The following is a 25,927-nucleotide window of genomic DNA, read 5'->3' as shown; positions in this document are numbered from 1 at the left end:
TACCACAGAACTAGAACGGACTTATTTAATGCAATTTACCTACCACCTGGACACCTTGACCCATTCTAAAGCAAAATAAAGAAACACTGCCCATTCAATATTCATTTCTTGAATATTTTTACAAATCTTTTAACCAGAGTCAAGGAGCTATAGAGCATGGAAACATGCCATCCGGTCCACCTTGCCTATGCTGACCAAGTTAACATTTTCGGCTAGTTCCATTTTCCCCACATTTGACCCATATTGCTCTAAATTTTTCCTATCAATATATTCGTACGAATGTCTTTTAAAAGTTGTAATTGTATCTGCTGCTCTTGCTTCTTCTGGTAGCTTGTTCCAGATATGGACAAGTGTCAGAGTGGAAAAAGTCCCTGTCACCTGAAGCCTATGGCCTCCAGTTTTAAGATCCTTAGCAGAGGAAAAAGACGGAGCATTCAATTTATCCATGCCCATCATGATCCTGTGCACCTCAATAAGGTCACCCCCAAACTTCCACGCTAAGAAAATTAATCCCCAGTCTATCCAATGTCTCCTTATAAATCAAGCCTGCAAATCCAGGCAATGTCTGGTGAATCTCTTCTGTATCCTTTCCACCTTACTGACATTCTTCCAATGGCTGGGCAACCAGAACTGCACACGGTATCTCAAGTGTGATCTCACTATCGACTTGTACAGTGCATTATGATGTCCAAACTTTTGTACTCGAGCATCACGAGGTCCCAACTTTTATACTCAGCTTTGAGCAAAACCTTCTATGACCTGCATCCAATCTGCTTCAGTGAACTTTTACTCAAGTGTACCTTGACACCTGGCAGCACTCAATAATATCAAATAAATTTACAGTCTTAAATCAATGAAAAAAATTGATATAAAATGAGCATTTCTCCCCTGTTTTTACCATGGAGAAAGGCTGGAGAACCGAAGAACTTGGGGCAGTCAAAGGAAGTATCTTGAGAGCAGTCAGTATTATAGTTGAAGAGGTGCTAAAGGTCCTGATGCGTATGAAGGTAGACAAATATCCGAGGACACTGTGGGAAACTAGAGGTAATTGCAGGAGCCCTGGCTGCAATTTACAAGTCGCCATTAAATACAAGCAAGGTGCCGGAAAACAGAGGGTGGCAAATGTTGTGCCTCTGTTCAAGAAGGGCTGCAGGGAAAGGGCTGGGAGTGAGGTTAACATCTTCATGGTTAACATGAGGTTAAGGCGAGTGAGCTTAACATCTTCACTGGAAAGTTACTGGAGAATATTCTGAGGGATAGGATATACATGCATTTAGACAGGCAAGGGCTGATTAGGAATAGTCAGCATGGTTTTGTACGTCTCACAAACCTGATCTAGGTTTTTGAAGATATGACCAAAAAGGATGATGAGGGCAGAATTGTAGAGGCTGTATATATGGATTTCAGCAAAGCATTCAACAAAGTTCCTCATGGTATGCTGTTCCGGAATGTTAGATCGCACGGGATCCAAGGAGAGATAGCTGAATGGATAGAAAATTGGCTTTATGGAAGGAAGCAGAGGGTGATGGTGGAAGGTTGCTTCTCGGACTGGAGGCCTGTGACTAGTGGTGTGCCTTACGGTTCGGTGGTGGGCCAGTTACCGTTTGTCATCTATATCAATGATTTGGATGAGAACATGCATGGCAAGATTAGCCATGCAAGGTAAAGGGGAAAAGATTTTTTAAGAAGCTGAAGGGTAACTTTCTCACGCAAAGGCTGGTGGGTGTATAGAACGAGGAGGTTGAGGCAGGGACTATTGCAATCTTTCAGAAGCAATTAGACAGGTACATGGATAGGACTGGTTTAGAGGGATAAGGCTCAAATGCAAGCAAGATGGGACATGTTGGTCGGTGTAAGCAAGATGGGCCGGAGGCCATGTTTCCACACTATCACCTATGGTTCTATCAGCCCCTACACAGAATAACTCTTCAGAAGACACCAAAGATACAGCAAGTACAATCTGCAGGCTGGTGGCAGACATTCTCAAGCCAACATTGCTCAGTTTATGAATTCAATTGTTGAAACACCAGGCTCTTCTGCTGGAATGGCTGGATTGATATTGCATTGGTTTTGAAGATGTCCTAGAAAATGTACTCATTTATTGCTGGTCACGAAAGTCAGCATTAAAACGAAAATCAAGACAAAAGTCGGATGAGAGTTTTTTTTTTGTAGATCAGAGATGAAATGCCTCCTACTGCTCATGTCATTTAGTTCCAAAGACCATGAACAAATAAGCATCCCCAAAAGACCACAAAGGGGACTATAGGCTCAGTGCTGGAAGTGAATATTGATTACTTCACACCTCGTTTGGAAATATAATTAAATAAAACTTGCATCAGTTTTGTGAATTATCTAGCCACAGCTTTAACAAAATATCAACTGGAAAGTCTGTTTAGAAACCAATACAGCAACAGCACAGGTTGGAGTAACTTTGCTCAGGTTGTTGGGAAGTAGCTTGCCCACAGGATACAGAGAAGGGGAAAATAGGTTCCAGATCTTCTACAGGTTACCACACGGCTTCATTCCTGAGAACGGTATGTAACCCGAACAGTTCAAAGTCGGAAATACTGACACCTGACAATATTTAAATAATGCAGGTCAACCTAGGGCATTATGTAATTAAACCAGGGCATTTAGCTCAACCAGATTTCTCTGCAATTTGCAACGGATATTGCCACAAACCAAGTTCCCACAAGGCAGAAGATGCCTGCAGCTCCACAACATCTGTTAATCGCATCCCACCGGCCTCCCAAATAATTTTATATGTAGGAAGGAACAGCAGATGCTGGCTTGCACTGAAAATAGACAAAATACTGGAGTAACTCAGCAGGTCAAGCAATATCTCTGGGGAAAAGGAATAGGTGACGTTTAGAGTCCAGACTCTTCTTCAGACTGAGAGTCAGGGGAGAGGGAAAGCAGAGGTAGCCGGAGAGCAGGTGGAATCACAGAAGGGGAGCAGCGAGAGAGTGCGGCAGAACTCCAGAAGAGGAATAGGTTGCCAGAGTGAAGCCACACAAACCTAGCCTTCTCCATTGCCAGCGAAGCCATACATAAACACGAAGAATAACATTATATTCCACTTGGGTAACCTACAACACAATGCTATGAATATTGACGTTAGACACAAAATGCTGGAGTAACTCAGCGGGACAGGCAACATCTCTGGAGAGAAGGAATGGGTGATGCTTCGGATCGAGACCCTTCTTCAGGTATGAATATTGAATTCTCAAGTTTTAGTAATGCCCACCTATCCCTCTATCTTTTCCCTGCCCTCCTCCCCATAGTATCACACACTTTTCCCACCATCTCCCATCCCCCAGGGTCACCCTGCTTCTCCGTACACTTAGCTTCCTCCTCTCCCAACCTCGAGTCGCATAAAACGTCAATATCACCTCCCACATCTCCCCTTCCATCCATACATTACCCTAAAGCATTACATTTCACTGATCCGCTTTCCTCATTTGACACTCTTTATTCCTTTTCACATCTTGCCTTTGTCTAGCCCCAACCAAGCCGGCAAGGTCCCAATACATCACCTGTCCATTCCCTCCACAGGTACTACCTGACTTGCCTAACCCATTAGCATATTTTTTTTACTCAAGATTTCACCATCTGCAATGTTTTGGGAAAGCAATGAATGGCTGTGGCACATTATGGTAATGTACCATTAAGGAGAATTGATGAATGTTCATCTTAATTGGCCCTCAACAAAAGGTTCACAAGGAGTTGAGGGAAGACATTAAGAGGCTATCTCCTGTATTACCACATCATTAAAGGCTTATTCCAGCCACTCAATGCACAGTCTGCCTTGTCACGTCAATCTGCTGCTTATGTCTGCAGGAAGCCATTCCTCACTGAAACAAAACAGGTATATGCTAGGTTATCTGCTCTCAGAAGCTTTAAGTCCATCTGTGTGAATTACTTCGTACCAGCAAAGTGTATTTGAACATTGAGGTGTTTTGGCAGTCAGTGTGTTCCCACTAAATATGTAGACAATAGACGATAGGTGCAGGAGTAGGCCATTCGGCCCTTCGTGCCAGCACCACCATTCAATGTGATCATGGCCGATCATTCTCAATCAATACCCCGTTCCTGCCTTCTCCCCATACCCCCCGACTCCGCTATCCTTAAGAGCTCTATCCAGCTCTCTCTTGAATGCATTCAGAGAATTGGCCTCCACTGCCTTCTGAGGCAGTGAATTCCACAGATTTACAACTCTCTGACTGAAAAAGTTTATCCTCATCTCCGTTCTAAATGGCCTACCCCTTATTCTTGAACTGTGGCCCCTGGTTCTGGACTTCCCCAACATTGGGAACATGTTTCCTGCCTCTAACATGTCCAACCCCTTAATAATCTTATATGTTTCGATAAGATCCCCTCTCATCCTTCTAAATTCCAGTGTATACAAGCCTAGCCGCTCCAGTCTTTCAACATATGACAGTACCGCCATTCCAGGAATTAACCTAGTAAACCTACGCTGCACGCCTTCAATAGCAAGAATATCCTTCCTCAAATTTGGAGACCAAAACTGCACACAGTACTCCAGGTGCGGTCTCACTAAGGCCCTATACAACTGCAGAAGGACCTCTTTGCTCCTATACTCAACTCCTCTTGTTATGAAGGCCAACATTCCATTGGCTTTCTTCACTGCCTGCTGTACCTGCATGCTTCCTTTCAGTGACTGATGCACTAGGACACCCAGATCTCGTTGTACGTCCCCTTTTCCTAACTTGACACCATTCAGATAATAATCTGCCTTCTTATTCTTACCACCAATGTAATTATGCAAGTCAGTAATTATCGCCATTGAAATTGTAGTTCATGGTTTATTGCCATCTTTCTGTTTTAAAATACAGATCCTTAGTGTACTTTTTGTTTAGATATTCTAATTTAAAGACACAAAAGCTTGAGAACACATTTCACCAGATTTAGAAACAGCTTCTGCCCCGCAGTTTGCAAACGACTGAATGGACCTCTTATAAACTAACGGTGTAATCCCCGATCTTCCAGCCTACCTCATTGTGGCCCTTTCAATTTTTTATCTGCACTCTCTCTGGAGCTGTAACATTATACTGCTATAGCACGACATTCTGCACTCTGATTATTTACCCGTTGTACCTGTGCAAAGTTTGATTGCGCTCATACGGTACGACTTGACTGGATAGCATGCAAAGGAAAGATTTTCACTACTCCTCAGTACAAATGATAACAATCAGTACACACAGAGTATCCATACAGAGCGTGTCTCCAAAAGGATCTGTCCCTTCTGATAAATACTTTCATATCAATAATTTCTGCCTCAAAGTGACTCATTTCACAAGTCACAACAATAACGTTGTTTTTCTTGAATGGCAAATAGCACAACTCTTTCAGCCACTTTCTTACCAATTCTAAACAGAATTACGCTGGTGTCCTTTCCATCAAATCAGAATATGACAAAAGACTAAAGACAAAATGACAAAGTATTAAATGCAGCAATTAAATGCGCCATTATTTGGCCATTCATTGTTGAGTTTCACTAGCCAATGAACTATAGGCTCGAGAAAACCGAAATTCAGGCCTTTTAGTTTTCCATTAAAATACATCGCCAGCTGGAGAATAAAAGGTTATGGTTAGCATATATGAACAATTTTAATCAGGTTACAGCAATGAAAATGAATTCCACAGCCAGGAATGGGGAATTTATTCTTGGCCAAAGTTATTAAGAATAGTTTGATCTGAATACCATTGCTTTGACAGCTAAAAGGGAAGGGTGGAAAATAGAACTGACCTGAAATTGCAAAATTGAAGTTATACTTTCTATGAAAAAATATATGATTGGAACCAAGCCTATTATCGGTTTCTGTGGGAGTGCAATACAGTTTGTGTAAAGAAATGCAGTCCTTAGTAAGGGAAATTCTTTTAAAGAAAAGACTGCACATAATTTACCAAGTGTTACAGATAGAAAGCAGTCGTAGTGTGAGAAACATTGACCACCAGTTCAACTTGCTCCACTAGAAGAAAATTACTTGCGAGTTCCTTTAGTAAAAGCACGATATAGTAAAGGCTCATTTAGACAATGGTGACCCAACAATAAATAAAAAACAAGTGGCAAAGATTGTATTGAGGGGAGCAACAAGAATGAACGTGCTTTTTAAAAAGTGAAAATCATTGGTACCTGCTCCAGGTAGTGACCACTTATTTCATTATCTTGAGATATAGGTGTAAGTCCTTGATGGAGAACGAGTTTCATTCTGGTTATTCGATGGCACATTCAAGAAATCCCAGATCAGAATGGTGTCATCATGGGAACTACTGATAATCTGAAATTCATCAAACTGCAGTCGAAATACCCGGCCAGAGTGTTCCTGGAAACAAAACAACCAACGGTTTGACCATACATTAATATATAGAATCAAAGAGGCTTTTCGCACTTCTTACCAGGGCTATTCCACTGAAAAGCAACTGCCCTCAACTTGATAACTGATTGAAACTTTGCGATGCAATCTATGTTGGACAGTTCCACTGCAAGAGATTGCCATTGTAACACATTCCTGAGTAGGTCATTGCAAGAGATCAAAACTTGGTCTCCAAGTCTTGCTTTGAGCTTTCCTAATTGGTCCTACAATGCACAATTTTTTCATAGCTTTGCAATTTAACTCTTGAAAATTTCCATTATGAAACAGATCAGAACAATTTATTGTACTTCCTCCATTTACTCTAAACTTATGTCCTCTTTCACCTGGTAGTACAAACATTGTTTTTGATTTGTTCTTTCAAAAGCTCTTACAAATGTAAATTTTCATTGATGTTAAGGTTGTTGACAGAAGATGGCATTCTGTTTTAGATGGATATGCTGCTTTACTTTTCCTCTTCATTGGGCACTAATAATAGTTGAAACAATACCCAAACAAATCTGCAAGAGGAATGCTCTTTTGTTAACCGTGTCTGATATAGTCCGATTGATGACCCAACTGATGCATCACTTTGGGCCCTAGTGTGCTCGTCCATTCAGTTGGGTAACTATATTTGAATTAAGGATTACAGATGATGATATCTCAAAGTTGCACAGAAGGGATATTGTGTGAAATCTCATTGGTGGACTTCCTTTGGGTGCAGATTAACAAGATGCATTAATTTGCTTCTGACACTCTCAGCAAGCTCCAACAGCTCTTGTCTAGCTTTTCGTGATGAGTGATGGACTTTATGGGCTCTGCCATGAATGCCACAGTTTTCCAACCAGGGACTATAACGTACTTGGACCATTCCAAACACCCTGGAGCAAGTGAGATTCTTTAAGCTGTCAACATGACTATAATATTGCATTAAATAGCAAACACTACCTTCTGCAAATCTAGATAAATGTAGAATTTTTCAAAATTGTTAATTTTACTTTAATATTCTGTATTTCTAGTTTATAAGAATATTTTGACAGGGGCTTGAGTGAAAGAGGTGGAGAAGAACATGGAAAGAGGCTGGTGTGCAGGCAAATTTTAATCACTAGATTTTAGGAATGAAGTCTTGCTTTAAATCTTTGAAACTATTCTCAGTTGCTTTCACAAGGTCCACATCCCTCTGTTTCCTGCTGTTCATGTATCTACCTAAATGCTTCTTAAACGTTGCTATATCTGCCTCGCCAGTTTCTTTGGCAGCACATCCCTGGTATATACCACACTTCCAAAAGCTTGATTCGTAATTCCCATTTAAATTTTCCCCTCCCTCCTAAACCTATGCCCTCTAGCATTTGACATTATCATCCTAGGAAGAAGACTGACCATCTGCCCTTTCTAAGTCTCACAAGTTTATATACTTCTATCAGATCCCCACTCAGACTGTAACCAATCCAAGTTTGTTCAACTTTGCATTCAGCTAATGCTGATCAATACAGGCAACTTCCCAGTGGACCTCTTCAGCATCTTCTACAAAATTCCCACATCCTTCCTACAATGTAGCAACTAGAACTTCACATAATATTCAAATAAAGCAACCAAGTTGTATACAGGTGCATCACGACTTCCCAACGTTTACACTCAATACCCCAGCCGATGAAGGATAGCATGCCATATGCCTTCTTTATCAACCTATCTTGCCACTATCTTTGCCACTTTCAGGGAACTACGGACTTAAACCCCAAGATCCTGCTGAACATCAATATTCCAAAGGTCCTGTTTTACTGTATATTTTCCTCTTGCATTTGATCTCCCAAAATATAACACGTCATACTTGCCCAGATTAAATTTCATCTGCCATTACTTCACAAAAAAATTCAAACTGATCTATATCTTCGTGTATCCTTTGAAAACCTTCATAACTATTCAATTCCACCATTGTTTGTGTCATCTGCAAACTTACTAATCATTGCACTTACATTTTCATCCAAGTCAATTAAATACGTCACAGAGATCTTGTGCAAAACCACTCATCACAGCCTTTCAGGCTGAATAATCCTCCTCCACCACTAACTTGTCTTTTACGACTAAGCCAATTTAAAATACAACCCACTAAATCACCATGGGTTCCACGTGACACAACCATGTGGACCAGCCAAGCATCTTGTCAAATGCTCCATGTAGACAACATCTACTAGCTTACCCTCAATCATGTTTGACTTCTTCAAAAGTGCTCAATCAAGATTGTAGGACACATCTTCCCTGGCACAAAGCCATGCTGACTATCGCTCGTAAATCCATACCTAGAAATGCAAGTAACTCCCGCGTTAGCCTTCACTTGCCACTCGGTGTCGAAGATACCAACCACAGCCATGCTTATCAAAAACCCTCACGAAAACTGAGCAGAATAGCTTGAACTGAAATAATCCTTGGCCAAACGAACAGGGTAATTTCTTAAGGCAGTTATTATCAATACCATTGGTATGGGGCTAGAGAAAAAGTCAGATGAGGTACAGTGGGCAGAGCATTTGCCTAGAAATACATCAGTTAGTGAAGCAGACAGGTCTTTGCAACAATCTGGCTATTCATTCTGCAATTTGTTAACATGAATTTGAATGCTCTGCTGCTGAGATGAGATCCAAATGCATACCTCCAGATTATGGATTAATGCACTAGTTTATGGCCTTCTGAATTATTATATTTAGTCAGGCAAAAGAGGTGTTTGGCCTCTGGCACGACAAAGGTGTTTGAGGTGCCAGAGGTGTTTGCTTCTGGCAAAGCAATCGTCCAATCTGCATTTGATCTGTCCAATGTAGAGTAGAGCATGTATAGGATGGAACTGCAGATGCTGGTTTATACCGAAGGTAGACACAAAATGCCGGAGTAACTCTGCAGGACAGGCAGCATCTCTGGATAGAATGAATGGGAAACGTTTCTGGTCGAGACCCTTCTTCAGACCGTTCGAAGAAGGGTCTCGACCCAAAACGTTACCCATTCCTTCCATCCAGAGATGCTGCCTGTCCCGCATAGTTACGCCAGCATTTTGTGCCTATCGTGAAGACCGAATGCACCATATAAAACCATAGAAAGCCATGTGCATTACAAATAATATTCCTGTCTGAACAGTGATATTTGAAAGCAAGCCTTCCAATAGGTTGGCTGCTCCAGAGCATTGATACATACCACCAAAGTGCGTAGACATAATGTACTAGCTGGGGCACGAGGATCAAGCGCAGCTTGCAGGTCCCATACTTTTATTTTGCTGGAGGGGGGAGACATGGCTAAATGTTACCTGTGAAACATTCTATAACTAAAAAACTGCATACACAAAGTCATCAAGTTTTATTCTCATAGCTATTTTTGTGTGTGGTCTTGAAGATAACTGTAAGGGATGCATTTGGGACAATACTTTGGTGGACCCAAGAAGAGAACAGCTTGTTTAGACCTGGTCACGTGTAATGAGATGCAATTAAATAGTGGAAGGATCCTTTGGTAAAGAGCATAAAACAATAGTGTTTCACAATCACTTGGGAATGACAAAGATGACAGGGGAATTGATAAATGTAAGTAAGGAGATGGACAAGATATTAAACAAGTATTTTACATTCGTCTTTTCACTGGAAGACAATGAAACAAAGTGGAGGAGAAATTTAAAGCAGTTATTGATAACAAATACCATTTTAACTGGAGACGGATAAATTCTCCAGACTTTCATGGGTTGAGGAGATGGCAGAAGCTTTGGTTCCTGTGTTTCAAAAATCTAAAGGATCGGGAAAGATCCTTTTGGAATGAAAAACTGCAAATACAATACTACTTCTCGTGAAAGGAGGGAGGGTAAGGCCAGTTGACACTGATAATTCTACAAATGTTAAGAAGCCATTATTACGTAAGTAGTGACAAGATACTTAGAAACTCATACAATGAGTACACAGAAGCTGTGTGGGTTTGAGAAATAGAAGTGGGGTTCGACAATACTGGTCGAACACTGATTTTCCGGCACTATCGGTTCCAGAGCCTTTCTTGATTATCTGTTTTTCTGGACCAACTGAGGTCACGTGATAATGAAACGACTATATATCCCAAGGCCACTAAGGACTCCCCTCCTGTATCTCTAAAGAACCCTGGAGTGCCAGAAACTTAAACCAAATATAAAATGTAAACTAAATGTGAAGGGAATGACCTGCCGACCCTTCCCCAGCTCCCACCATCCCCTCAGTTAATCCGAGCCCCGGCTTCCGACGCCACTCCTGACCCGCAAGGTGCACCAGCGAGCCCTTCACCACCGACAGGACACAGAGTGCTGGAGTAATTCAGCAGGTCGGGATCTCTGAAGAACATGGATAGGTGACGTCGGGACCCTTCCTCAGACTGATTCAGTTGGCTGAGCTACTCCAGCACTGCTGACCTTCGGCTCCTTTCTTTCCAGACTCTATAATAACCGCCTCTCGTTAAGATTACATACCCGTCATAAGCTCCACTCACAATCCTCTTGTTATCAAAGCGAATACATCGAACCAACTCTTCGTGTCCTTCTAAGACCCGCAGACAAGCACCACATTCTATGTCCCACAACCTGCAACAGAAATAATCAATATCACAAATTGTTTCAGTATTCTGACATTACATTTCAAAGTTATAATGATCCAAAACTATCCCCCAGAATACATTTTTTGAGAACCTCATGAAAAATACATGCAAATCTCTGAATTCTGTTTGGTATTGGATTATTATTGTCACGTGTACCAAGATACGGTGAAAGACTTTGTTCACTCCAATCGTACAGACTACAGCCAAGTCTTTAAACTTTAAAATAAAGATACAGCGTGGAAACAAGCCCTTCGGCCTACCGAGTCTGCACTGACTGGCGATCATACCATACACTAGCACTGTCCTTCAGACTAGGGACAATCTACAGCAGGCAATTAACCTAGAAGCCTGTATGTTTTTAGAGTATGGGAGGAAACCAGAACACCTGGAGAAAACTCACTCAGTCACAGGAAGAACGTACAAACTCCATCCAGACAGCACCCATAGTCAGGATCAAATCCGGGACTCTGGCACCGTAAGGCAGCAACTCTATTGCTGTGCCACTGAGCCGCCCTTCCACAGTCATATACAAATACAACAGGTAGAGCAAAGAGAAAGATATCGGAGTGCAGAATTTAATGCTGCAGCTTTGTAGTGTTACAGCAAAAGAGAAAGTGTCCATTAAAATAGTGCAATGACTACAGTGAGGAAGCTTTGGAGATCAGGAATGCACGCTTATCTTACAGGAGTCCATTCAGAAGTCTTATAATGGCAGTGAAGCAGTTCCTAAATCAGGCGGTGTGCCCTCAAGCTTTTGTATCTCTGCCCAACGGGAGAGGGGAGAAGAGGGGATAAATGGTCCTTGATTATGTTGGCTGCATTCCCGAGGCAGTGCTTGGTGTAGATGGAGAGGGTGGTGGTGGTTGGGGGTCGGGAAAGCTCTTTGCACAATGGACTGAACTGACATCCACAAGCCTCAGCACTTTCTTGCAGGTTTGGGCAGAGCTGTTGCTAAAACAAGTTATGGTGCAGGTCAGATTTTTACCAGTACTGATGCAGAGGGATATTGAAAAATCAAAAAGAACCTCGAATCCTGTTAATAGATAACCTGGAGCAGAAAAACTATAAAATGGTCCAGAATGAACATCGGCAAGAAACATTACATATCCACAAGATCAAACTTAACATTGTCATTGACCTAGAAAGAATAATAGGATGATCAAAACATCTAGAAAGTTAGTGACCATCTGGATCTCCTGGTTACCAGCTTTCCATTTTATTTTCTAATCTCTCAACCTCGGCCTTGCCCAATGCCAGGGTGAGGCCAAACGCAAACTAGAGGATCAGCACCTCATTCTGCTGGAGTAATTGTCAACCTAACAGCATGAACATTGAACCCTTCAATATCAGGTAACCCGCCCCTCCGTTTCTTTCTCTCTCCTATCTACCTTTCATGCACTCCCTTCATCCCAAAATAGACCCTAGCCTCCATCACTGTTTCTTTCACCTCCCACTACCTCCTCCATCACACTGAATTGGTCATGCTGAAACAGAGTTACCCACAGCTAGGAATCCCAAAACATCCAAAGAAAGCTTTTGTTGATGCAAGAGAAAGGGTAAACTTTAAATTAATTGTGGACATTCAAAGAAGTGAATAGCCAACCAATATTCAGTCTGTAGACCTTTAGATAAAGTACAGGGTTAAATGACCAAGGAATAGGAAGTGTAGATAGAAGGTAATCCAACAAGAAGTGAAAAATGGGGAGGGTATGGAAATGCTACTTTACTAATCCCAACTATAACATTATAATAGCACAGTTTAAATTAGTTTATAAGATCATGCAATCGTTCTATATGGTGGTGGAAACACATAAATCCACAATAATTATGAGGATGTTGCCAGGACTAGAGGGTCTGAGCTGTAGGGAGAGGTTGAGTAGGTTGGGACTCTATTCCTTGGAGCGCAGGAGGAGGGGTGATCTTGTAGAGGTGTATAAGATCATGAGAGGAATAGATCAGGTAGATGCACTGAGTCTCTTGCCCAGAGTGGGTGAATTGAGGACCAGAGGACATGGGTTTAAGGTGAAGGGGTAAAGATTTAATAAGAATCTGAGGGGTAAGTTTTTCACACAAAGGGTGGTGGATGAATGGAACAAGCTGCCAGAGGAGGTAGTTGAGGCAGGGAGTATCCCAACATTTAAGAAACAGTTAGACAGGTACATGGATAAGACAGGTTTAGAGGGATATGGACCAAGGGATATGGACCAAATACAGGCATTAGGACTCGTGTAGCTGGGACATTGTTGGCCGGTGTGGGCACGATGGGCCGAAGGGCCCGTCTCCACACTGCACCACTCTATGATTAATCAACGTGGTCTTCCTTTCATACCACTTTCACAAAAACACAGTAGATATGGACACCACGGGCAGCACGGAGGCACAGCGGTAGAGTTGCTACTTTACAGCGCTTACAGCGCCAGAAACCCGGATTCGTTCCCGACTACGGGTGCTTTCTGTACGGAGTTTGTATGTTCTCCTGTGATCTGCGTGGGTTCTCCCCAAGATCTTCGGTTTCCTCCCACACTCCAAAGACGTACAGGTATGTAGGGAAATTGCCTTGGTAAATGTAAAAATTGTCCCTAGTGTGTGTAGGATAGTGTTAATGTGCGAGGATCACTGGTCGGCGCGGACCCGGTGGGCTGAAGAACCTGTTTCCGTGCTGTATCTCTAAACTAAACCTGGCAGATTGTACCCAAGATCTTTCCTTGAAAGAGCAATTCAATTAGTCCTCTCCACTTTGGACCCTTTTCCTTTTCCCTAGAACCTGTATGCGTGTACCACAATCATATTCTTTAGAGATATAAAAAACATCAAACAACCGACAGGCTCTACCTGATGGTGTTGTCCGAGGAGCCACTGACAACCAATCGGTCCCGATACTGAAGGCACGCTATTCCGCGCTTGTGGCCGTTCAAGGTACGTACAAATTCACAAGTGCTTGTGCTCCACACCTGGATGGTACAATGCAAAAGTACACCATGAAAGCAACGCAACAAGACAAGGAAGAGGTGAAGAGTACGGAAAGAGATTAGAAATAAGAACAGTGTTGTCATATTGCTGAGGCTGTATTACAGACCAGTCAACAGGAGAAAGTGGAACAGAGAGAGAACAAAAATAGGTTTAACATACTGCAGAATCTCAATTTTCCCAATATTAACTGGGATCCAGTATAGCTTTTTTGATGCAACATGCAGATAGACCACTGAAACAAGCATTATAATCATCATAATCATACTTTATTAGCCAAATAATTTTTGCAACACACAAGGAATTTGATTTGCCATACAGTCATGCAACAAAACAACCAAAATACATTTTAACATAAACATCCACCACAGTGACTCCTCTACCTTCCTCACTGTGATGGAAGGCGAAAAAAAGTTTAATCTTCTTCCCTTCTTTGTTCTCCCGCGGTCGGGGGCCTCGAGCCATCCGTTGACGGGACGATCTTGGCTCCCGCAGCCGGCGGTCGGGCCCTCCGCGTCGGGGCGATCAAGCTCCTGCTTCGGGGGGATCTCAGCTCCCCCGCGCCGGGTGATCTGACCCCAGGTCGGGGCTGGTCGAACCTTCTGCGACTTTGGAGCTTCCCGACATCGGTCTCTACCCAGGACTGCGTGCTCCTCGATGTTGAAATCAGCCGGCTCTGATGGTAAGTCCACTGCCCCGCAGTGGGGCTCAAAGTCAGTCAGCAAGGCCGCCAGCTACATGATGTTAGGCCACAGAGCGACCAAGGGATACTATCCGGTAAACAAACACATCTCCGACAAGGCAAGAGTAATTTTTGCTCCGGCAAAGGGATTACTGAATCTAATGTTGGGGAATGTAGCTGGTCAGGTGGAGGGAGCATTTTGTAGAAAGCGAACATGACACTTTTTTAAATGGTGATGGAAAGACAAAATGCTGGAGTAACTCAGCGGGACAGGCAGTATCTCTGGAGAGAAGGAATGGGTGATGTTGCAAGTTGAGATCCTTCTTCAGGCTGACTGATATTATCACACGTGATGGGTTACCCTGTTTAAAACTGCAGGTTTGCTGCAAGGTACAGTTTCAGGATGAAGCACCCCATTTTGCATATAATATTTTGACCTGAGCACTTGACTTACAATAATAGATGCTTAGGTCACCTGTTAAGATGACCATATCTGGGGCAGTGTATGCAATGGACACACACACACACACACAACACACAAAAAGATAACAGAGAAAGGTAGATAATAGGAAATTTAAACTCACTTTAATAGTTCGGTCACCCGACGCTGATACAATGTACTTGTCATCGAAGTCCACCACATTGACTGCTGCCCGATGGCCAACAAGAACCCGTCTAAGAGTGATGTCAGTCGGAGAGGCCATGTCCCACACAGCTATCGATCTGTCCTTTGAGCATGTAACCATCAATCCATTACTGAACCGAAGGTGTAATACAGCTTCATTGTGATGTATCAGTGTGTTCAGAACCTCTGCAGTATTCACATCCCAGACCCTAGGGAATTAGGGAATGTCACTGAATTATCATTTCACAATGGGACTACACCACGTAAAGTTACAATGAAACTAAAAATACACAAATGCTTAGAATGAATGTCATATGCCTTGCTGAGTCTTCTGAGGATTTCTAAGGTTTTAGTGATTTGGATGTCACTGGCAAAGCCAGGACTTTTTGCAAGTTTCTGAAATGTTTGTGATGCCTGAACTGCAGTGGTGATAGTGCGCATATTGACTTGCTGCAGTTCTGCTCATGAAGTTATTGTTACCCAAGTTTCTGTTGGGTAGTGTTTACTCTGGTGACGATGAAAAAACAATATATTTCCAAATAGGGATAATGTACAACAGAGAGAAGGACCTGCAAATGGTATGGTTCCATTCTGCCTGCTGTCCTTTTGTAGCTGTGGGTTTGGGAAGTATGCCTGTGCGCCCACATAAAATACTGCATGTATTTTGTAGAAGAAACATACTAGACCACCAGTGGGCTCATATTGGAGGCACTGAACATTTTGGCCACTGGGTTGGGTACCATTTGACTTGTTTAGTTTAGCTTAGATGGGTCAGGTAAACTTTCTGGAAGTTATAGCCACACTAATCCAGGCAAGTGAAGGAACTTCTGATTTGTTCTTTAATAGTGAAAATGAATCCAGGAGGCAGATCACTTGCCATGGAATACTTAGCTTTGGCCTATTCTTGCAGTCATAGTGTTTATGCGGGTGGATTAGTTATGTTTCTGGTTATCGGTGACCCACAGGGTGGCAATAATTGCTATTGCTATTTGACTTCAAGGGTTGATAGTCACAGATGCTCATTGCATAAAATGTTACTTATCACTCATCAGACTTAATGCTGCCTGAGTTTTGCTGCATGCAGGCGTGGATTGCTACATTTTCAGAGCAGTCCAGAATGAAACTGAACATATATAATCAGGATCATAATGCAATACAGAGATGAGGCAGTGATAACGGCAAGGCTTTGGGCACTGCTCTATGGAATTTCGACAGCACAGATGTTTGGCAGCCAATAACTATCTTTTTCGGTCAGGTATGACTTCAAGGTTTTCCCCTTAATATCCATTAACTTCAGTTTTACTAAAGTCAAAGGCAGCCCATAGAACTTAGGTTTTTGGTTGATATGTGGACGAAGGCTATCATGTGCTGTGGGATCTCAGCAAGATTCAAACTGAACATTGATGAGCAATTATTAATATAATGCTGCTTAATAGCACCATCTATAACATCTCCCATTACTTTTTAATGGAGGGAGATCAGACTGATGGAGATGAGAGCCGAAGCCAGGCGCCAGCTCTCGGACACCTTGTCCTACTTATCCTTGGACCATGACCTCACAGATGAGCACCAGGCCATCATCTCGCAGACTATTTCTTATTTTATCTGATTTCTGATTTTATCATCTCCAGCTGTCTGCCCTCCACAGCCTCCAACCTTATCGTTCCCCAGCCCCGCACAGCCCGGTTTTACCTTCTTCCCAAAATCCATGAACAGAACTGCCTGGTACACCCATTGTTTCTGCTTGCTCCTTTTTGATCCAAACCCATGAGACTTTATGCAATTTGAAATTAATATTGTGGGTTCCCAGGCCCTGCATTCTCCTGTGCTGGGCTGGGGAACGATAAGGTTGGAGGCTGTGGAGGGCAGACAGCTGGAGATGATAAGGATAGAGGACTCAGACATTGAACAAAATAAATAGATCTGTGGAGGATTTTGTGCTCCAGTCCAAATTAACTGAGCAGGAGCAACCATGCCAAGTCAAAATCCAGTCCGTTATTCAATGTCAGAAAACGTCACTGATTTTTTCATTCTTAATGTTTGAATGCAATGGTATTGGAACAATGCAATGGTTATTTCAGAGGAAAGAAAGATTAAACCAGTTCTACAGCTTTTGAGATGGGCCAGATCAAGATAGTGGATTTTCCTCCTTGCACGACAACAGTGACTTAAACTGCCTTTTGAGACCATCCATTTCATAGTCATCAGCATAAAGACAAGTATTCTGTTAAAACAAAATTTAATTATTTAATTATCTAAATTTAAATCTTTCAGCAGCAGTGGAATACGAATTCTTATCCCAAGATTGCTGTTTCACGTCTTGTTCCTCCTGGGATCCTAGATCTTACCTTACTGTAGAGTCTGAAGACCCAGTAACAATAACTCGTTCATCATACTGCAGACAAAGCACAGAGCCTGTGTGACCTGTTAGTATTTTCAAACATTCCAACGACTGTTTATCCCAAATCTGCAGCAATAAAAAAAAAAAGCATAAAGGTAATCAAGAATCATAATGCAGATAATTTCCTCATTAAAACAAAGGCCTGAGTAGTAGTGGAAAAAAAGCTCTTGCTTTTCTTCCGTTTTCCATCCATCTCCCAACCCCCCCCCCCCCCCCCCCCTTCAACCCCATGTGAATAATCACAGACCCAGATATCATAGGGGATAATAAATGCCAGCATGTTTTAACAATATATCCATCTGGTATTCTTGATTTATTTTTAATTTCCTTCATCTGCACAGATTGCCAACATATTCTGATAAAACATTTAAAATGTTCTCCTGTGCAACGGTTTGGTGTGTGGGAAGTAGTGTCTCAAATCTGCTAGACTATAGCAGCTAGAGTCACTTTGAAGAGGTCAGCAAGAGGATGAATGAGGTCAGGGCAGGGCAATGGATGTGGTCTTTATGGACCTCAGCAAGGCCTTTGACAAAATTCTGCATGGTAGTGTCTCACAAATCTGCGAGAGTTTCTTTGAAGAGGTTGGCAAGAGGATGAATAAGGTCAGGGCCGGGCAATGGATGGGGCAGGGCAATGGATGGATTCAAAATTGGCTGGGAGGAATCCCGATTAGCCTCAGAATTTTCACATTGTGAAAGAACAAAAACAAATCACCAACAACCTATTGTTGTTAAGCACCAAGAGAATAAGTGACATTTCATCCCAGATTCAGTCTGAAGAAGGGTCTCGCCCCGAAACGTCACCCATTCCTTCTCTCCTGAGACGCTGCCTGACCTGCTGAGTTACTCCAGCATTTTGTGAATAAATTTCATCCCAGATTGGTCTTGGGTCTCCACAAATAGGTTAGCATCCCCAACACTCCTGCAAATCATCCAGAGGTAAACTTGTAGAATGGAATCACAGGAAGAAGCCATTCAGCCCACTGGGTGAAGGCCTGTCAAATAAAGCTGCTTACTTTATCCCACAATCCTGCAGCGGATCTGTATTTCAATATGTCAAAACTGCCTCTCTCTCATCCTTTCAGGCAACTTGGTCTAAGACTTCCATCATCATCTGGATAAGAAAACTATTTTCTAGTATTTTACCATTTACTATAAATCTGGTTAATGGCACTTCTTTGCTACCTAGCCCCTAATTATTGTAAATTTTTCAATTAAGGTTCTGAAGAAAACAATCCTAATCTATCAAGTCTTTCCTCATACCTACAATTTTGCAGCCCTGGCAATGCCCTTGCATATCTCCAGGGCAATCACATATTCCTGTAATATGATGACCAGAACTGCATGCAGCAAGTCATGTGTAACAAGCAATGTCTACATGTAGAGCATTACCTCTCTGCTTTTACATTCTATACTTTTGGTAATAAAAACTATCCTGTTTAGTTTATTTTATTGTCAAGCATACTGAGGTACAGGGAAAAGATTTTTCGTTGCGTGCTATCCAGTCAGCAGAAAGACTGTACCTGATTACAATCAAGCCGTCCACAGTTTACGGATATAGAAACATAGAAAATAGGTGCAGGAGTAGGCCATTCGGCCCTTCGAGCCTGCACCGCCATTCAATATGATCATGGCTGATCATCCAGCTCAGTAGCCTGTACCTGCCTTCTCTCCATACCCCCTGATCCCTTTAGCAAAAAGGGCCACATCTAACTCCCTCTTAAATATAGCCAATGAACTGGCCTCAACTACCTTCTGTGGCAGAGAATTCCACAGACTCACCATATAGGATAAAGGGAATAATGTTTGGAGCAAGACAAAGTCCAGTAAAGTCTGATTAACGATAGACCGAGGGTCACCAATGAGGGAGATGGCAGGTCAGAACTGCTCTCTAGTCGATGATAGGATGGTTCAGTTGCCTGATAACAGCTGGGAAGAAACTGTCCCTGAATATGGAGGTATCATTTTTACACTGCAGTACCTCTTGTCTGATGGGAGAGGGGAGAAAAGGGAATGTCCAGGGTGAGACTCATCCTTCATTATGTTGGTGGCCTTGCTGAGGCAGTGTGATGCAGTCAATGGAAGGGAGGTTTGCGTGATGGTCTGGGCTATGTCCACAATTCTCTGCAATTTTTTGTGGTCGTGGATGGAGCTGTTCCCAAACCATGCGGTGAGGCCTACTGATAAAATGCTTTCTACGGCACATCTGCAGACATTGGTGAGCTGTTAGGGATATGCCAAACTTCCAAGGCATTCTCAGGAAGTGAAGGCGTTGGTGTACTTTCTTGGCCATTGCTTCAATATGGCTGGTCCAGGTCAGGTTGCTGGTAATATTTTCTCCTAGGAATTTGAAACTTTCAACCATTTCTTCTTCGGCATGTGAACTGCTTCGCTTCCTGAAGTCGATCACAATCTGCTTTGTCTCTATTCTTTTTAACCTCCAAGGAAAATCTGGGATGAATTCTCACTTATTCTCTGGGATATTTAACAGCAATAGTGGTTGGTGTCTTTCCGGTCTTAGACACAAAATGCCGGAGTAACTCAGTGGGACAGCATCTCTAGAGAGAAGGAATGAGTGACGATGTGGGTAGAGACCCTTCTTCAGACCTTTCTGGTCTTTCCCAATATGAAAACAAAGGCTCATTAGAATGTCACCTACACCACCTAGTATTACATGCGCTCAGATCAATTCACTGAACTACTGAGATGAATAATGGGATGCGTTTGAAGAACACTTTAAATGCTGTTTTATCAAAGAAAAAGCAGATTTTCTTTGAATTGGGAATTATTCTGGGGAACTGGCCAGAGGAAGAGTTGAGCCTGATCTCGATCAATCACAATATTGAATAATAGGGCAGCCTTGTAGGCCCACTGCTGTTCTTGCATTCAGACTAAAAGAACATATCAAAGGCAACATATTTTTATGATAAAAGAGAAAATCTGGAAGCAGGGATATGCCATTTGGCCCATCGTTCCTATTCTGCCATTCAACACTATTATGGCTGCCCTTTCATCTTTGACCCACTTTCCCACACTAACACCATATCCTTTGATTCCCTTAAAAAATGTTCACATTTGAACATATTGAGCAAATTAGCCTCCACAGCATTCTTAGCTGAAGAATTTCAATGGCTCACTACTCTCTGGATGAAGAAAGTCTTCGTGTGATTCCTTACTCTGCTACAATTCTAGGTATCTTGGCCAGGTAAAATACCCCCTTGCATCTAAACTGTCAAACACCTTAAGAATTTAGTACATTTATTTCAAATCACCCTGCAGGCAGAGGAGATTAACTTGACAGCATGTGCCTGGCCCAGAAATTATGGGCCAAAGGGCCTGTTCTTGTTTTATTTTTAGACAGCTATTATTGTTCTAAGGAAGAAATCATAAACTCCAGCTTTACCCCCCAGAATCAATCTGAAGCTTCGATGCATTCCGTCTCCCACAAGTGTATCCTCTTTCAGTAGGAACCCTGCCCCATATATAACTTCCCAGGTGCGGTCTCACCAGGTTTTACATAATTGCAAGTAGTTTTTATTGCAGGAGGATTTGAGCCCAAAGACGGCGAACATAGCACTTGCTTTTCCTAATAGCTTTCCGCACCTGTACACATTACTGTCAGGCAATTCTTGCACAAGACACTCCAAAGTGCCTCTGAATACCAATACATTTGATATCTCAATATTTAAAAAATGCACTGCTTTTCTATTTTCACGGTTTACACCTTTTATATCCCCATCTACCATGCCCCCACTTAGCATACACATATCCAATGAAGGCTCTTTGCATCCTCTTGATAATTCACTTGCATCTACATTTGTACCATCAGCATTGGGCAACCTCTGAAATCTGTACAGCACCCCACCAGTCACAGTCCCCCAATTAAACCCATTAAATCCTATTTGCGCTCTCCATTACTAATCCTCAATCCCCAGCAGTATATTACCTCCAATCCTATGTGCTACTAATTTTGATTAATTACCTTGATAATTAATTAACTACATGGGTAGGACAGCTTTGGAAGGATATGGATCAAATGCTGGCAGGCGGGACTGTAGCTGGGACATGTTGGCCGGTGTGGGCAAGTTGGGCCCAAGGGCCTGTTTCCACACTGTATCACGCTCTGATTCTACCTTGTGCAGTACATTGACGGCCTTCTGTAAGGCCAAGTTAAAATCTCATAAAAACTCAGATTGATTTGTTAAACTTGCTTTCCCTTTGTTAAATCCACATTGACTAACTAAATCTCATTTTTTGTGTGCCCCACGCCACATCATTAATAATAGGTTTGAGTATTTGCCCGCTATTGAAGCCAAGCTAACTTTCGCCCAGCTGCCGGGCCACCTGCGCATGCATACGGTCGAGCTGTTGTTCACATGTGAGGTGTGCGGAAAGGGCTTCGGGCACTCCTCGAATTTGGCGAGGCACCGACACAGGGACACAGGCACACCGGCCCTTCCAATGCAAGGCATGCAGCCTCGGTGCTGCTGCAACACTGGCGCTTGCACACCAGCGAGCAGGAATTCCGCTGCAGGCTCCGTGACGAGTTCTTCCCCGTGCGGCTGCAGTTGGCGCAACACCATCACATCAACCGGCGGCCCGGATATTCGCAGCCCACTCGGGGCTGTTGCGGCACAGGTGCGCGGCCCGGAGCAGGTCGCTCCCGTTCCGCTCCAACGCCTGCGGGAAGGATTTTCGCAGCGCCGGCTACCTGGCTCTTGCACAGCGGTAAGGCCCCGTTTGCCTGCGAGGTCTCACAACCGAGCTTTCAGCACCCCATTGCAGCTGAGAGCCCACGGCCGGCGCAGCCACCGGCGGGAGCGGCCGTTCGGCTGTGAGGTTTGCGGCAAAGCGTTCTGCAACCCGTCTTACCTGCGGACGTACCAGCCATGCGGCTCTTCAGGTGCAGGAATTACTGCAGTGCCTCGTAACAGCTGATCCATCAGGCCCTTCATGTGCGAGACTTGCAACAAGAGCTTCCTCAGCTCTTCCTCTTTCCTCCGGTCTGCCACAGCGCCAGCCGACTGACAAGCGCTTTCGCTGTGACTTCTGCCACCACCGTTTCATCTACTCCTCCTCTCTGGAGATCCACAGGGGGACTCACACGGGGGAGAAGGCGAGGAGGTCCTACTGCAGCTGTACAGGGCCTTGGTGAGGCCGGACCTGGAATATTGTGTGCGCACAATACTCCATGTGCGCGCCACTCACACCGAAAGCGCCTGTGGGTCACCTAGCGCTGAGGCAAATCGGAGGAAGGAGGTCAAGGAGGAAGAGCTGAGGAAGCTCTTGTTACAGGTTTCGCACTTGAAGGGCCACTCGCCGCTGTGGAAGCACTGATGGATCAGCAGTTAAGAGGCACTGCAGTAATCCCTGCACCTGAAGAGCCGCTTGGCTGGTGCGTCCGCAGGTAAGACGGGTTGCAGAACGCTTTGCCGCAAACCTGCCAGCCGAACGGCCGCTCCCGCCCATGGCTGCGCCGGTCGTGGGCTCACAGCTGCAACGGGCTGCCGAAAGCTCGGCCGTGAGACCTCAAGGCGAACGGGGTCTTGCCGTTGTGCAAGAGCCAGGTAGCCGGCGCTGCGGAAATCCCTCCCGCAGGCATCGGAGCGGAACGGGAGCCGCACACCCGTGCCGCAACAGCCCCGAGTGGGTTGGAAATACCCGGCCGCCGGTGGATGCCAGCGGGGAAGAACTCGCCACAGAGCCTGCAGCGGAATTATTGCCCGCCAGTGTGCAAGCGCCAGTGTTGCAGCAGCGCAGAGGCTGCATGCTTTGCATTGGAAGGGCCGGCCGCCAGTGTGCCTGTGTCGGTGTCGGTGCCTCGCCAAATGCAAGGAGTGCCCGATGCCCTTTCCGCACACCTCACATGTGAACAACAGCTCGGCCGTATGCATGCGCAGGTGGCCCGGCAGCTGGGCGAAAGTCCAACCGCACAGCCCACAACCGTGTGGCTTTTTCCCCAATTGCCTTGGACAGCGGACAGGTCAGGCTAAAACTCCAGCGAACTCCGTCTTCCCCGCCGTGACGCCTGGAAATCAAGGGCGACAATCAAACTCCTTCCTCATCATCTTTTTTCCTATTTGGCCACAAGATATAAAAGGTTGCAATCACTTATCACCAGATTCAAGAGCCGTTTCTTCCCCGCTGTTATCAGCCGGCGAGAATGTTTAGCTATGAATGACCTATGACCTGCGCATGTGTGGTCGAGATACCGAACTCGCCTGCACATCATTGTATGTTTGCTATTGTTTATTATCATACTTTTTTTACATAAGATCCCAATCTATTATTGCAACTCATTTTTTTATGTAGTAAACAAAGTGCTGGAATAACTCAGGCCAGGTAACTGACTAGAAAGGCCCCAACCTGAAACCTCACCTGTCTATGTTCTTCATGGATGCTACCTGACCCGCTGAGTTACTCCAGCACTTTGTCTATTTTGGTGACCAGTATCTGCAGTTCCTTGTTTCAAAAACTCATCGTTTTAGTTTACCTTTGTTTGGACTTAAAATCCTGGTTTGAGATTGAACATAATCACCTACAACTCCTCATGAAGTCCTGTCAAATTATGATCAATCTTTCCTAAAGACCCCTGAATTAGCAGGTTATTAATTAACCATTTCTCATGGTTTATTTCTGGATCTAAAACATTCTGTTCCATCACTGGCTCCTTAAGGAGCGAGGTGGGCAATTTAGAGACGGCAAACTGCATTAAAAAAAACAGAGCATAGCACAATATTATGCAATCTAACATGCGAGGGTCCACAGATATCAGAACAATTCGGGTAATTTTCAATACTCACTTTGATGGAGTTATCTCTCAAACCACTGATTATTTTCTCATCATCATACTGGAGACAGTAAACACCTTTGCTGTTTTCTGACCGACACTGGATTCTCTGAAGGTTATGCCGCCCGCACCTCCAATTGGATTCTATGGTCTAGAGAGAAAAAGATAATTGCTCTTAGTATATTTGGATGCTAGTTAACAGGATTTATAAATTAATAATTTAATCTAACCAGTCTGACTGCTTGTCCATTCAAATAGGCCATCAGCAGGAATAGAGTTGTACTGGAACATTAACACTGTACCTCATGTGATCAAAATTTCAAAAGGCAGGGTTATTGAAAGGAATTTCCAAGGCAGTCATAAATCTTATTATTCTACTTTAATTCTATCTAGAAATCTGATTCTTGAAGTATCCCCATAGATTCGTGTCACGAGGCTCTTCAAAAGACCATAAAATAGAGGGTCAAAATTGCTTTCAAGATGGATATTGCAACACTTTACTTACTCCATATTTAAGAAATCTGCAGAGACTTGAATGGATAACCCATTTAGCTGTTCATCAGCATCCCAGAAAGCACATTCCCACTGTAAATTGGCATTGCTGCTCAGTACTTGAGGTCCATCCAGGCTGCAATAATAACCCTTGGTTTCTTTACTCTTCTGCAAATTATCTTCTCTCCCGTCTCTTCCACCCCAATGCCAATAATAGGGACCTTATGGACTTTGTTCTTCGTTTCTCTGATCGACAAGGCTAAACTCCACTGCTGTTGTCCTAAACCTGTATGCTTTGCCAGTGTTTCTCCCATGACACTGTTTTGAAATTCATCTTATCCTCATGGATAGAAAATTGGTTGACAGACAGAAAGCAAAGAGTGGGGATAAATGGGTCCCTTTCGGAATGGCAGGCAGTGACCAGTGGGGTACCGCAAGGTTCGGTGCTGGGACCCCAGCTATTTACGATATACATTAATGACTTAGACAAAGGGATTAAAAGTACCATTAGCAAATTTGCAGATGATACTAAGTTGGGGGGTAGTGTGAATTGTGAGGAAGATGCAATAAGGCTGCAGGGTGACTTGGACAGGTTGTGTGAGTGGGCGGATACATGGCAGATGCAGTTTAATGTAGATAAGTGTGAGGTTATTCACTTTGGAAGTAAGAATAGAAAGGCAGATTATTATCTGAATGGTGTCAAGTTAGGAGGAGGGGGAGTTCAACGAGATCTGGGTGTCCTAGTGCATCAGTCAATGAAAGGAAGCATGCAGGTACAGCAGGCAGTGAAGAAAGCCAATGGAATGTTGGCCTTCGTAACAAGAGGAGTTGAGTATAGGAGCAAAGAGGTCCTTCTACAGTTGTACCGGGTCCTGGTGAGACCGCACCTGGAGTACTGTGTGCAGTTTTGGTCTCCAAATTTGAGGAAGGATATTCTTGCTATGGAGGGCATGCAGCGTAGGTTCACTAGGTTAATTCCCGGAATGGCGGGACTGTCGTATGTTGAAAGGCTGGAG

General features: G+C 43.6%; 1 protein-coding gene across 4 annotated transcripts in view; it reads right to left on the bottom strand.

The window, feature by feature from the left end:
* Nucleotides 1–25,927, bottom strand: part of LOC144600235 (F-box/WD repeat-containing protein 11) — a 144,144-nt gene that overhangs the window by 9,177 nt on the left and 109,040 nt on the right. For all 4 annotated transcript variants that reach the window (XM_078411783.1, XM_078411784.1, XM_078411785.1 and 1 more), the window contains 7 exons: nt 24,433–24,570; nt 17,578–17,696; nt 15,189–15,438; nt 13,788–13,906; nt 10,831–10,941; nt 9,552–9,630; nt 6,158–6,347 (listed from right to left, as the gene is read on the bottom strand). In XM_078411783.1, the coding sequence (XP_078267909.1) occupies nt 6,186–6,347; nt 9,552–9,630; nt 10,831–10,941; nt 13,788–13,906; nt 15,189–15,438; nt 17,578–17,696; nt 24,433–24,570 (978 nt within the window). In that variant the 3' untranslated portion in view covers nt 6,158–6,185. The remainder of the gene's footprint in view (nt 1–6,157; nt 6,348–9,551; nt 9,631–10,830; nt 10,942–13,787; nt 13,907–15,188; nt 15,439–17,577; nt 17,697–24,432; nt 24,571–25,927) is intronic.

Source organism: Rhinoraja longicauda, chromosome 14, assembly GCF_053455715.1.
Source record: "Rhinoraja longicauda isolate Sanriku21f chromosome 14, sRhiLon1.1, whole genome shotgun sequence".
NCBI classification, from domain to species: Eukaryota; Metazoa; Chordata; class Chondrichthyes; order Rajiformes; family Arhynchobatidae; genus Rhinoraja; species Rhinoraja longicauda.
Note: the sequence above shows the minus strand (reverse complement) of the source record. Positions and strands in the feature narration are given on the sequence as shown.